Source organism: Cupressus sempervirens, chromosome 1 (assembly GCF_028749045.1).
Source record: "Cupressus sempervirens isolate cs-2001-9-10 chromosome 1, ASM2874904v1, whole genome shotgun sequence".
Lineage (NCBI taxonomy): Eukaryota > Viridiplantae > Streptophyta > Pinopsida > Cupressales > Cupressaceae > Cupressus > Cupressus sempervirens.
Window position 1 is genome coordinate 580,628,313 of NC_143118.1, and position 12,424 is coordinate 580,640,736.

At 33.7% G+C, this 12,424-nt stretch overlaps 1 protein-coding gene across 1 annotated transcript in view; it reads left to right on the forward strand.

The window, feature by feature from the left end:
- The window catches only part of SMC5 (structural maintenance of chromosomes 5), a 171,679-nt gene that overhangs the window by 22,468 nt on the left and 136,787 nt on the right, over positions 1-12,424 (forward strand). The window contains exons 2-12 of the mRNA XM_089831289.1: positions 2,938-3,115; positions 3,307-3,460; positions 5,744-5,817; positions 6,466-6,615; positions 6,727-6,831; positions 6,984-7,129; positions 7,268-7,379; positions 7,514-7,669; positions 10,774-10,895; positions 11,460-11,604; positions 11,702-11,767. Of these exons, the coding sequence (XP_089687415.1) occupies positions 2,938-3,115; positions 3,307-3,460; positions 5,744-5,817; positions 6,466-6,615; positions 6,727-6,831; positions 6,984-7,129; positions 7,268-7,379; positions 7,514-7,669; positions 10,774-10,895; positions 11,460-11,604; positions 11,702-11,767 (1,408 nt within the window). The remainder of the gene's footprint in view (positions 1-2,937; positions 3,116-3,306; positions 3,461-5,743; positions 5,818-6,465; positions 6,616-6,726; positions 6,832-6,983; positions 7,130-7,267; positions 7,380-7,513; positions 7,670-10,773; positions 10,896-11,459; positions 11,605-11,701; positions 11,768-12,424) is intronic.

The following is a 12,424-nucleotide window of genomic DNA, read 5'->3' on the forward strand; positions in this document are numbered from 1 at the left end:
TGAAACTCAACATATTTCCTGAGTGAAAATGCTAAAGCCAGCTATGGTGGGTCCTTCACCTCTGAAACTAGCAGATTGAAGAGGCCTTTTGTCCTCAACAACATCTAGAAGAAATTTCTCCATTCATTCGAAAAACATTTTTTTTGTGTGTGGAAACTTAGTGCGAAGAAATGGGAATTCCATCTTCAATATATAGAGTTTGGAGGGAAAGTAGGGCATTGAGTTCTAAAATATTTTATTTCCCTCAAAAAGCTGTCCAAGACACCTTTTAAAATGACTTAAGTCCCTACAATCTAGGCATCTGACTTGGGGGCATTTAATCTATGAAAGTTTTTCAAGCCATTTGAAACGGATAATCAAACACACTGGAATCGATTGAAGCTAAAAGATGATAATTGATGCCAACACGAGCACATACTATAAATACCAGTGTTCTTGGAGAACCAAAGACAACAAACCTAGAAAAGCCTAGAAAGAGCGGTGTCAAGCGAGCACATACTTAAAGTAAGAGTATTCTTCGAGGACCAAAGAGAACAAATTCCCCAAAAAACCTATAAAGATGGGTAAATAGTAGTGTTTTTTGAGGACCGAAGAGAACAAACCCAAACAAAATCTAGAAAGATTGGTGCCATACAAGCACTTACTATGAAAAGGAATTGTTGTTGAAACCCACCAAAATTGAGAACTGAGCTCACCAAGAACATTGGAACCCTCAAAGCACATCTAGGAACGAACAGAAAACCCTGAGAACTCTCCAATGCTTTGTCTACGGTCTACCTTTATGGTTTCCATTGGTTATTTCTGCTGATGGAAATGGTACAGAGATTGAACATGATGATGTGTGGACTGAATTCCAAAGGTTGGCTAAAAAGCAACACAGAAAACATGGACAACATGGATCTAATTGTGAGGAATTTTAAGGTAGGAGAGGAGAGATTGGTTTAGATTGATATCTTATGGAATGAGAGTAGCAATGGTTTAATAAATTAATGCTCTGGTCGTTTTTTTGAAAACTATGCCATTGTTAGAGGAGTCACAAGTGGAGGATTCCTTACACATTTTAGAAAGATCTGGATACTGTTTGTGGCGTAGTGCAAAATTTGTCAGATGGGGTTATGTAGTAGTTATTTTTAGCTGTCTCCATTCTAGACTAGGTCTATTTTTTGCTGACTTTTTAGAATGTCTATATGTGAAGGTCTTTCTGTTTTTATCACAAATTTATTTGAATGTTTTGTGTTTTATATTTTATATTTTAGGACATATTTCTATTTTGATTCGAAGCAAAGTATTGTTATACAGGAATTTCAGTGTGCATTTTATTTATCTTGAATAAATCTCATGCACACAATCTTGTAAAAAACATATAAATAAGTGCTATTTTGACTTAGAGTTTTTAATTTTCAATTGTAATTTTACACTTAATTTGTTGTAATGATTACTTTTCAATAGCTTTGTGTTGTCTTATATATTGATACAGTGTGTTGATATGAAATTAGCGACTGTTCAGGCCTTGTGCTGCAATTTTATCAATGAGGATGTTGTAGTTTTTAATACAATTACTATCATTCCATACACAGGATCTTGTCCAATGTTTTCCATCCAATTTAATTCTCATGCTGTACTCGGATGTTTTTTGGTTTAAGTGAACATGTGTTAGATGTGTCATAGATCAGTTTTCTTGCATTGGCCAAAAACATATCAAGTCTCTCTTATATATATAGAAGTGCTGATCGCCTTGTGCTGTACTGAAGAACTAAAAAATTGGGAACTTCTTTGGTTTGTTTGCAGTGTTTGCTCAAAACATAGATATGTATCTTGGTACATTTTGTAGAAAGCTAGATTTTGTTTCCTTAAGTTCTAGGATTTAACTTAGTTAAGAATTGCAAGGCAGCTTCGGCTTCCAATTCAAAGAAAGATACTACCTTACATGCTCTTCCATTTTGTGTTGTCCTGAAGGGGACAAAGTGAAATGCTCGCAAGTACCTGGCTTGCTCATAAAATTTAAAAAAATTGCAAATCATTACTTGGGTATAGCAAGTATTAATCATTGCTGTATACTATTTTCTAAGTAAACCTCAATGCTTACCCAGCCATGAAATATTAATAATTTGTGCTGGGAAAAATGTAACACTCACTCAGCCATTATACATTAGTATTGCTTTGTTGGTAAATTAGAACACTCACCCAACTATCAACTAAGTACATGAATGCAGCATCAAACATAGATCACATTTTGTCTTGGAAGTATTGTTGAAGGTTCTCTTTCAAAATTTCTGCCATTCACGAGGAAAACACTGTCAAACTCACTATGAAGATTTCTAGTAAAATCAACCTTGGAGATACAACCAGCTTCTGCCAGGTTTAGCATACATTGACACAATGAACATACTTTTTGAGGCTTGAACTTTCTGTCATATTCATTGCATCAGCTTTGCCACTAGACCCATGGCCCTTTGCAAATCATTGTCTTTGCCATTGATTTTTTTTTGTCTTTTACTGTCATTTGCTTAGGTTTGGACCATTAAGACTGGATTGTTTTTATTTTTAGTACTCCTCAATATCATCTACCCAGACTTTTCTCTGTGACAGATACTCCACCTCCAGTTCATGGGATCCATTACTGCTGTGTGGGGACTTGAATCTGTTCCATTCATTTACAAATGCACCCTTTTAACAGTCAATTAGAACCTTTCAGACTTATAATTATTTGTATTGTTGTTCAATGCTCAAACTTGCTGCTGGAACACTGCCTGGAGAATTTATTATTATTTGCTGAAATAAATGCATAATATCCCCCAGAAAGATAAACTATACCTGTTTGATGTTCTTATGTGTTTGGTCATGTTGATCAGGGAGCAGTTCTAAAATATTCTTGGTCAGATAACATGCAAATCTAATACCTTTTTGATGTTCTTTGTGTTTGATCCTGTTGATCAGGGGAGAAGATGATTATTTGCCAGGAAATATAGTTGAAATCGAGATCCACAACTTTATGACATATAATCATTTAAGGTCCAAGCCAGGATCTCGTCTTAATCTTGTTATTGGACCAAACGGAACAGGGAAAAGCTCTTTAGTGTGTGCAATTGCCATTGGCCTTGCTGGAGAACCCCAGGTTGATCTTTTTGGTCTTTTTAATTATGCTTTCATTCTGGCATGCTGTGTGACATTTTCAATAGTAATACTAATATTTGATCCATGGCCAGGATAAATTTTGATTGTGTAAGATAAACCTACTTTATTTCTTTGTCTTTTTGGTTATCATTGTTAGTTTCAAGTGAATTTAGATGCTTGATTTTTCTGCAGTTGCTTGGCAGAGCATCCAACATTGGTGATTATGTGAAACGTGGTGAAGAATCGGGATGGATAAAAATCTCCCTGAGGGGCAATAAGGCTGGAGAAACCATTACCATAACACGAAAAATAGATAGACAGAATAAATCTGAGTGGCAGCTAAATGGTATGAGCAGGAATATTTGGTTAAAGATTCAATTTGCATATATATGTACTTAGAGCTTTATTTTAATGAAAACCCTTGGCTTATATTAAATCTCCGATTGTTGCAATGGAGAGGATTCTGCTACCAAATTCATGGATAACAGTATTTAGTAATTTACAGTTTACTTTGATAGACATATACAAGTTTGTATGTGCTTGTATACACTAGGATGTTGACTTTAGACATATAATTATGTCTAGAACTGTAAAACATTTCCATCTAATTACAGCTAGCATTATTCTTACATCAACCAAGTGCTTTTTTTTTGTGAAAGTATGCAAGATGACTGCAGTAACTCCAGTCAAATTCTGGTTACTCAGCATTCTGGTGAGAGGAACACATTTTGAAAGTGTCTTGGTATTCTTTATTGATTTTGTTATGTGCCGTGTTCTTTTAATCTGTCATCCTTATTTTCCGGCACATTCTATTTCATGTTGATAAGTAAGAGATATTTTCCACAGCAAGTCAAATTGTGATATTGCTATCAGAATTCAACTGTGTTGTTTTTGAGTCAAACTCATTGACCCATGTTTCATGAGTAGTGGTTCACAACAACCCATCTCTCATGAACATTGAGAATGAATGGGTCATTCAATACTCACTGCATCTAGGTGATATTCACAGAGGTGAAGCACTGGGACTTCTGGGAGGTCACCCATCCCAGTACTACTCCAGCTCAAATGTGCTCTACGGAGTTTCCTCCATGGTTAAGCCTACTTTGCTTCGAATCCCATTTGCTAAACCTTCAGCAAGTGTTTTGCCTTAAGAACCATTAGGCTCATCAATTTATAAGTAGGAGATATTTTCCACAGCAAGTCAAGCTCAGATATTGCTATCAGACTTCAACTGTGTAGTTTTTGAGTCAAACTCACTGACACATGTTTCATGAGTAGTGGTTCACGAGAACCCATCTCTCATTATGTCAATGGCGATAGAGAAACATGAATCATTATAAATAATTATAAGTGAATTTAACAAGGGACTTCTATAAAAGAAAGGCATCTCTCTTCAAACAAAACATAGGTGACTTGTTCAGCCACATTCAAAATCTTCACTGTTAGAACAAAGCAAAAGCAACAAGTTCAACTATGGTCAAAGGGTTGGATGTTTCTTATCCTCTCTCTCGGACTTTTGACATGTTTGAACTTCTTTCATGCTCACTTCTTAACTCATGAAACTATAATATTCCCTGCTGAGGTAAGGATATCTCATGGGGTAATTTTCCTTAAGCCACACATCAAAATTCGATTCATATGAAGAATGAGAAGTGATCCAAAATCTGCATTGGATTACCAACTACGACTCAATTGCATTCTTTGTAGCAGTAATGAAAGAAAATCAACTCAAATAATACCCTCACATTATGGGTTTCCTCAATAGTAATACGTCCAGTTGTTTACAGAATTATTAATGCAACGGTCAACCCCTTATTACCACCTGTGAATCCTCCTTCACTTACAGAAACTTCCTTCCTAGGTGTAACTAGTTTAAGATCCGTCAAAAGCTCTAATTGTTTAGCTTCATTGTTTGCCTTGGTTCCAAGGAAAAAGTAAATCACCCTTAACAAATATACCTTGAAAAGAATGAATCACTGCACCATTACTTGCAAAGATCGTATTTCCCTTAGAGCTTTAGGAGCTCTTCACTGTGCTCTACTCTTTTTCTTATTGTTGACTACTCCATTAACAGGGAAGCCTTTGACGTAGTTGTGCAAGGTCATTGGATATATTCATGAAACCCACTTTTTGAATGCATCCACTGTTTAGGAGTTTTGGGTGACCAATCCATAATCAATTGCTACCTTTTGTCTTTCATGTCTCTATAATGATGTCAGCCTGGAAATTGCCATTAGAAAAGAGGTGTATAAGGCTTATGGAGAAAATGTTTTTGAACTATCTTTTTCTTTAAGTGGTCTATAACAAGGTATTTGATGAGCATGATTTTTAGTAAGTAATTTTTATATTTTGAATTCGTTGAGATTTATTACATAATAAAGGTCATAAGTTTAAGATTGGAAGGTTCGTCCTATTTGATTTGTCATGTTTGATTGAAATGATAAGACTGAGAGCTATATTTAAATAGGGTGCCTTGAAGTTTGAACGTTTGAGTTGTTTATCTTTTTTGGAAGGAAAACCTCTAATTTTCAATTTAAATTTAAAATACAGTTTTGTACTCTTGTATTTGAGAATTGAATCATAAATGCCTTGGATACCTAAAATGCACAATGTTTATTTGTATTCATAGGTCGAATAGTGCCAAAACGTGATGTCTTGGAGACTGTTCACAAGTTCAACATCCAAGTGGGCAACCTTACTCAGGTATTGACATCAACTTGCCGTTTTAAGAATCTGGATTTCTGTGAATGGCACTAGATAAGTTCTATCAGGTAGATTTCCAATTGTCTACCATTATTCATTTTTTGCTGTTTCGTGATAAATCTGATTTTTGTTTGTAATTACTAATTTATTAAGGGGGGAGTAGCTTTGATTGAGAGAGGAGGAGAAGTCACTCTCCATGCGTGTCTTTCTGGAATATAGGGGAAATTCTTTTTCTGCTCTATAATCTATTCCTCGTTTTAATCTATTCCTTGATGGTAATTCATGATATAGTAAAATTACAGAAATATACAATTAACCTTTTAAATTTCCTTGCGAAAATATGTGAGAGTATGCAAATTGTCTCCTTTCTTTCCCATTTTATCTGTTTATTATGAGATAACAGTCGAGACATCTGTATCTATAAAATTTTCAATTTAATCTCTGTATGCATTTCTGGGGTTGTAGTCAAGAAGGTTATCTTTATGTTTCCCATCCTATTGGTATTCATTTCCAAAAGTGGAATCTTGATTTCAATTTTGTCAGAATCTAATGCAAATTCAAACTAGAAAACTCTAAAAAGTATGGCATATGTTGGCATTAGCTACATCTATTGGTATTTATGATTTTTTGGCTTTTTCTGTGGAGCAGTTTTTGCCACAAGACAGAGTTTGTGAGTTTGCAAAACTAAGCCCTGTACAACTTCTAGAAGAGACTGAAAAGGCCGTTGGAGATCAAGAACTCTCAGTGCAACATCGCACTCTTATAGATAAAAGCTGTTCATTGAAGAGGCTTGAAACAGTAAGTGTTTTGATTTGCATGTTTTGTGACCTATATTTTTAAGACGGATTTTTTTCTAGTTAGCTTTAGGCTGCTATCTATACAATACTGACAAGGTCCTATTTAGAATAGACTGTTAAACAGAATGAGGAAACACTGAATCAACTCAAGGCACAGAATGCTGAGCAAGAAAAAGATGTGGAGAGGGTTCGTCAAAGAGAGCAGTTACTGCAAAAAGTATCCTCTGATCTGTGGAGTTCTATGTTCTAAGCTATTAATTTTTTTTTTCGGAACACATCATTTCCTGCTGTGCATGAGCATGTATCCTGAAGTTTTCATTTTGTGAGCTTGATACAATTTTGAATGTGATAAATTAATCACAAATTCAGGCTGAGTCAATGAAGAAGAAGCTCCCATGGCTCAAATATGATATGAAGAAAATGGAATACCTCGAGGCAAAGGAGAGGGAGAGGGAAGCAAAGCACAAGAGAGATGAAATTGCAAAAGCAATAGCAGCTCAAAAAAATCCCATAGAGTATTGTTTGTTTTCAGAGAATATGCTGCAATATATTGAAATTTAATGTCATGTGATGTGTTTGTCTTTTAGAGTAATAGTTTCTCTCAGTTAATTGTTAAAAATAATATTTCAATTGATAATTCATTTTTGCTCCAGGGAAAAGAAACAAGAGAAAGTGAAGCTTGAAGCCACATGTAAGAAGCTGAACAACAACATAAGTTCAAATGATAAAAAGCACAGAGAAATCATACAGATGGAAAATCAACTTGTACGCATTTTGCTTGCTTTTATCTCACATTCTTAAATCCTTGTAAGGTATAAAGCCATAAATAAAAGTGTAGAGGTCATTTCTACTAAGAAGAATATTTTCACTTTCCATACTTAAAACTATGCTGTTTTTAGAGTGTACAAGTTAGAGCAAAAGCGAGCGAAATTGAGGAGGTGAAAAAGCGAGAAGAATCTCAACAAGAGAGGATTGCGAGAGCGAAGGACGATCTTACAGCTGCTGAAGCTGAGCTTGCACAGTTACCTGTATATGAACCTCCGAAAGAGGAAATAGTATGCACCTTTTGTAACATTGATTGTGCTTGCCTATCTTTCATTATTATTGTGTTCTTCTCTATCATCACTATCCTGTAGTTATATAAAAAATTATTACAATGAATGTGGCCGGCGAGATTGATGTTCAAGATATGTTTACATGACATTTTTTAATGCTAGCATGTAGCGTCAAACTGATCAGCAAAAAGAAAAGAAATGAAATATGGTTTGCAGTTTGATTGATTACCTTAGGAGTGATCTTAACAAGCTTGTTAAAGTGAGATCTAAATTTCTGATTCTTAATTAATTAAAATAATTTTGATAACTTGATAAGCATAAAAATAGAAATGATAAGAGAGCAGTCGCGCATTGAAATCTTAACACATGAAGTATGTGGAAATAACACAATGGGTGAAAGAGCATAGGTGAGAGATGCTGCTAGGATCTAGTGTCCTAATTGAGCCGCATGAAGAAACTAATGTGTTCAAAAGGGTGTGCCAAATTTACGAACCCAAAGCTGAAAATTCAGCGAGGCTTGTGATCTAGGTTATAACTGAAGTCATAACCAAGTAACTTGTCACTTCAGATACTCCTATTTCATCGCATTGCTAAATGAGATACACAATTAGTGACAACATAAACAATGAAGCAGTTTCCAGACTTTAATCGAATACAGGGGGCAAAAATAGTTGTAACCAAACAACCAAAACTGATATATGAAAGACTTGATATACATATGCAGATTATAACTTAAACAAGACAGCCCAATACTTAGTACGCAGATCTGTCCAGGCATATCCCAAAATCACAATAAATCTAAAGATTACAAACACAACATAATTCTGATGAAAATACTACAGAATCAAGTACACAGATTTGCAGGATAAAGCCTTGAATTCCCATACAGAAAATATAGTCTTCAAAGATGGTATTCTGCCCAATATATTCTATTACTATCGTTCCAATTTCTGTATCTGATTCTGATAAATACCGTGCATAAACTATAGATTTTTCGATTTCCAGGTTTGACAGAACAATCCATCAATGCGGAAGAAACAAGATGGTCATATCAATCAAACATAACAACAACATTTCACTTGCAACTCATTATGAATTCTATCTGTTACTGTAAGTGTTTGTTCTGCAACTAATATAAATAAATCTGTTTAGTATTGTGACGTCAATGACAAAATTTCTAACAATTATCAGTATTACAAAATCCATAGGTTAACATAATCTAATATGTATGCCCAAATTGTTTTTTGGTAGTGTTCATTTAAAACATCTTGGAATCATTATTTAAGTTATATATATATATATATATATATATATATATACATATACATACATACACATGTACATATATATATATGTATATATATATTGTGTGTTTATGTATTTCCCACTTCTGTGTAAAGTATATATATATATATACATATATAAATACACACACACACCCACACATATATATAGACTTTACACAGAAGTGGGAAATACATAAACACACAATATATATACACATATATATATATGTGTGTGTGTGTGTGTGTGTGTGTGTGTGTGTGTGTGTGTATATAAATACATATATATACATACATACATACATGTATTTCCCACTTCTGTGTAAAGTCTATATATATATATATATATATATATATATATAGACATATATATATATATATATATATATATATATATATATATATATAGACTTTACACAGAAGTGGGAAACACATAAACACAATATATTGTTGCAGAAATTCAAGGACAACAAGATATTTGATTAAAAATGAATATTTTTCTCTTTTCTTATGCTGTGATGCATCAATTATTGCAATCACCTTTGACTAATGAAGTGGGAAACCTTCAATGCAATGCCAGGTTATTATTGTTCTGATAGGTCATTCTATACATTAAACATTAAGGGACCAAAGAATGTAAAGAGCTTCTAATATATATGGCTTTGCCACTGTAATTTTCCTTTTGCAAATGGTACCTGCAGTGGGTTTCAATTTTCTCTAACTGTATAAATAAGATTTTTTTTTCTTTATCAAGTTTGAAGGGCTACTGCAATATTAGTATTATGTAAAGTTTTTAGGGTTACTGCAATATTAATCTAAAGATTTAGACGTAGAACACCTTTCTTCTACATATTAGTAAGAATTGTCATTTAAATCAGAAAAAATATACATCCATAAGCAAATGAATGATATACAATACAAATTTATCATGGCCCATTCGCATCATAAAGATTAAATAGGACCAATATAGAGAACTACCCATGGAAAGAAACAAGCTTGACAGTTTCACATGATATGTCACAGACTAGCATAAACCTTAATCCAAAATGATATGTATTAACATAAATTTTTGGATTAAGGTTTAAGCTACTCTGTGACATATCATGTGAACTTGTCAAGCTTGTGTCTTTCCATGGGTAGTTCTCTATATTGGTCCTATTTAATCTTTATGATGGGGATGGACCACGATAAATTTGTATTATATATCCTTCATTTGCTTATGTATGTATATTGTTCTCATTTAAATGACAATTCTTACTAATATGTGGAAGAAAAGTGTTCTCCATCTAAATCTTTAGATAAATGTTGACCTTGAGACAAGACTCTGGACTATTTATAGGTTTCTTGAAATCGAGCTGGTCATATCAGGGTGATTACACCCCAACTAGATTGAGCACTGGGTCAATCAGAGGCTATACTAACCAAATAAATTATATATGCTTGGACATTTTAATGCCAGAGACAACTAAAAACTTAAAAAGCCATTGAAGTTTGATAAAAGGGTTGGTTTTGAATTATGAACTATTTACTAATTCTGGGCAGCCAAGATATAGAAATTTGGCAATTGGCTACATCCTTATGCAAATCTTCAGAATTTTTTTACTGTATCTTTTCCTAAATTAAAGATTATCTTATAAAGTAATAAAACAGTCATATTTTTGGGCTTTACATTTTGTTGATGAAATGATTGAAAAGATTCAACTAGTACTTTGTTTAAGCCATTCACATTGGATTAGTATAGTAGTACAAGTTTCAAATTGATTAACATAACAATTTTTTGGCTGGTAATTTACACACTTTTTTCTTATTTTGGTAAAACAGGAACGTCTCGGAGCATGTATACGGGAGTTGGAGGTTTCTGCAAGTGAAAAACGATCCTTAAAGAGAGATAAAGTCCATATGTTGGATCAAGAGAGATCTACATTGAACCGGTGTCTAACCAGGTTAGATATTGGTCATGAGTTTGAAGTGCAACATGATTTTTTTTGTTCTACAGTTTTATATGGATGGTACTTTATTTGTTTCTTGTTTTTTTGCTCAATAATAGGTCGAGGCCTTGATATTTTTATTAATCATTTTCACTAAATTTTTACATCTCATTTTTTCCTCCATTCAAATGATACTGGTAGGAAAGAATGCAGTCAAGACCCAGTCTTGCCTGGGGACCACTGTCCCTTTCCTTAAGAAATTACATTTTATAAGTGATAGGGGCATTCCCCTATGTACATCATGTCAAGGGTATACCCTTGTTCATTAATGGGGATATTTTTACAATATTTTGTGCAATTGTACCCTTTGAAATATATGAAAAAGGTAGTGTTGCTCTTTTGCATTGCCTTGATGGTTGACCAAACTGTATCTCGTTGCTCTTTATCCTCCCTTTGAAATGTCTCCATGCTCCTGCCAACATCTCCATGCTCTTGCCAACATCTCCATACTCTTGCCAACCTAAGATCATTGTGTGTTTCTTATGTGTGTTTCATTATGTGTTCCTTATGTGTGTGCAGGCTGAAAGATATAGAAAATACAAATACAAGACTTCTGCAAGCATTAAAAAATTCCGGGGCTAGCCATATATTTGAAGCTGTGGAATGGGTGAGAAATCACAGTAATGAATTCAAAGAGAAAGTACATGGTCCAGTTCTTCTCGAGGTATCAATCAATATTTGCTTTAGGTTGAGCTAACACATTGTATAGTCAAGTCAAATTCAACATGTTTATGAATTAATGAAATACATAACTGCTACAGGTCAATGTTTCTAACAAAAGTCACACTGCCTATTTGGAAGGTCACGTCCCTTATTACATTTGGAAGGTGATTGTTATACTGATGCCATGCTATACTTTTGCAGTGTCCAGAAAAGTTGTGCTTAAATATTTAAGAAACACATGCCAAAATAAAGAAAAGATTGTTTAAGTTTTTGATTTATTTTCTTTTTGAAGAGAAAAAAATATAATTTAGGAGGAATGCAACTAATGACTAACTAAAAAAGGAATTCAGAAAGATAGAAGCATTATCTCTGCTATTGGTACTGTAATCATTACTGGAAGAATGTTCTGTTTACAAACTGTGTGAAATCTATAGAATCACTCATGAATCTTTTTATCTCTTGTCGAAACTCATATAAGAAAAACTGATAGAATAAATTTCAGGATTGAAGGTAGCTTTATTCTGCAGAAAATAGAAGATAATTTTAAGGAAAACAAGGAAGAAAATAGAACTCAAAGAATCCAACATTTGATCAAAATGCTAAGGACAAACTAGTCCTATTGTTACTTTTTTCCCTCAAAAGTTAAAAAGAATCATCTTAATTATTATATGTTTAAATTTATAATATAGGATCCTTATATTGGAGAAACTAATCAAAGGGAATACTCATCCTTAATATGCGTGCTTTGTGTGAAGATGAGGTAGAACAAGTCAGCCATTTATTTATGGAATGTTCCATTTTCTTAAGGCTTTTGGAAGTTT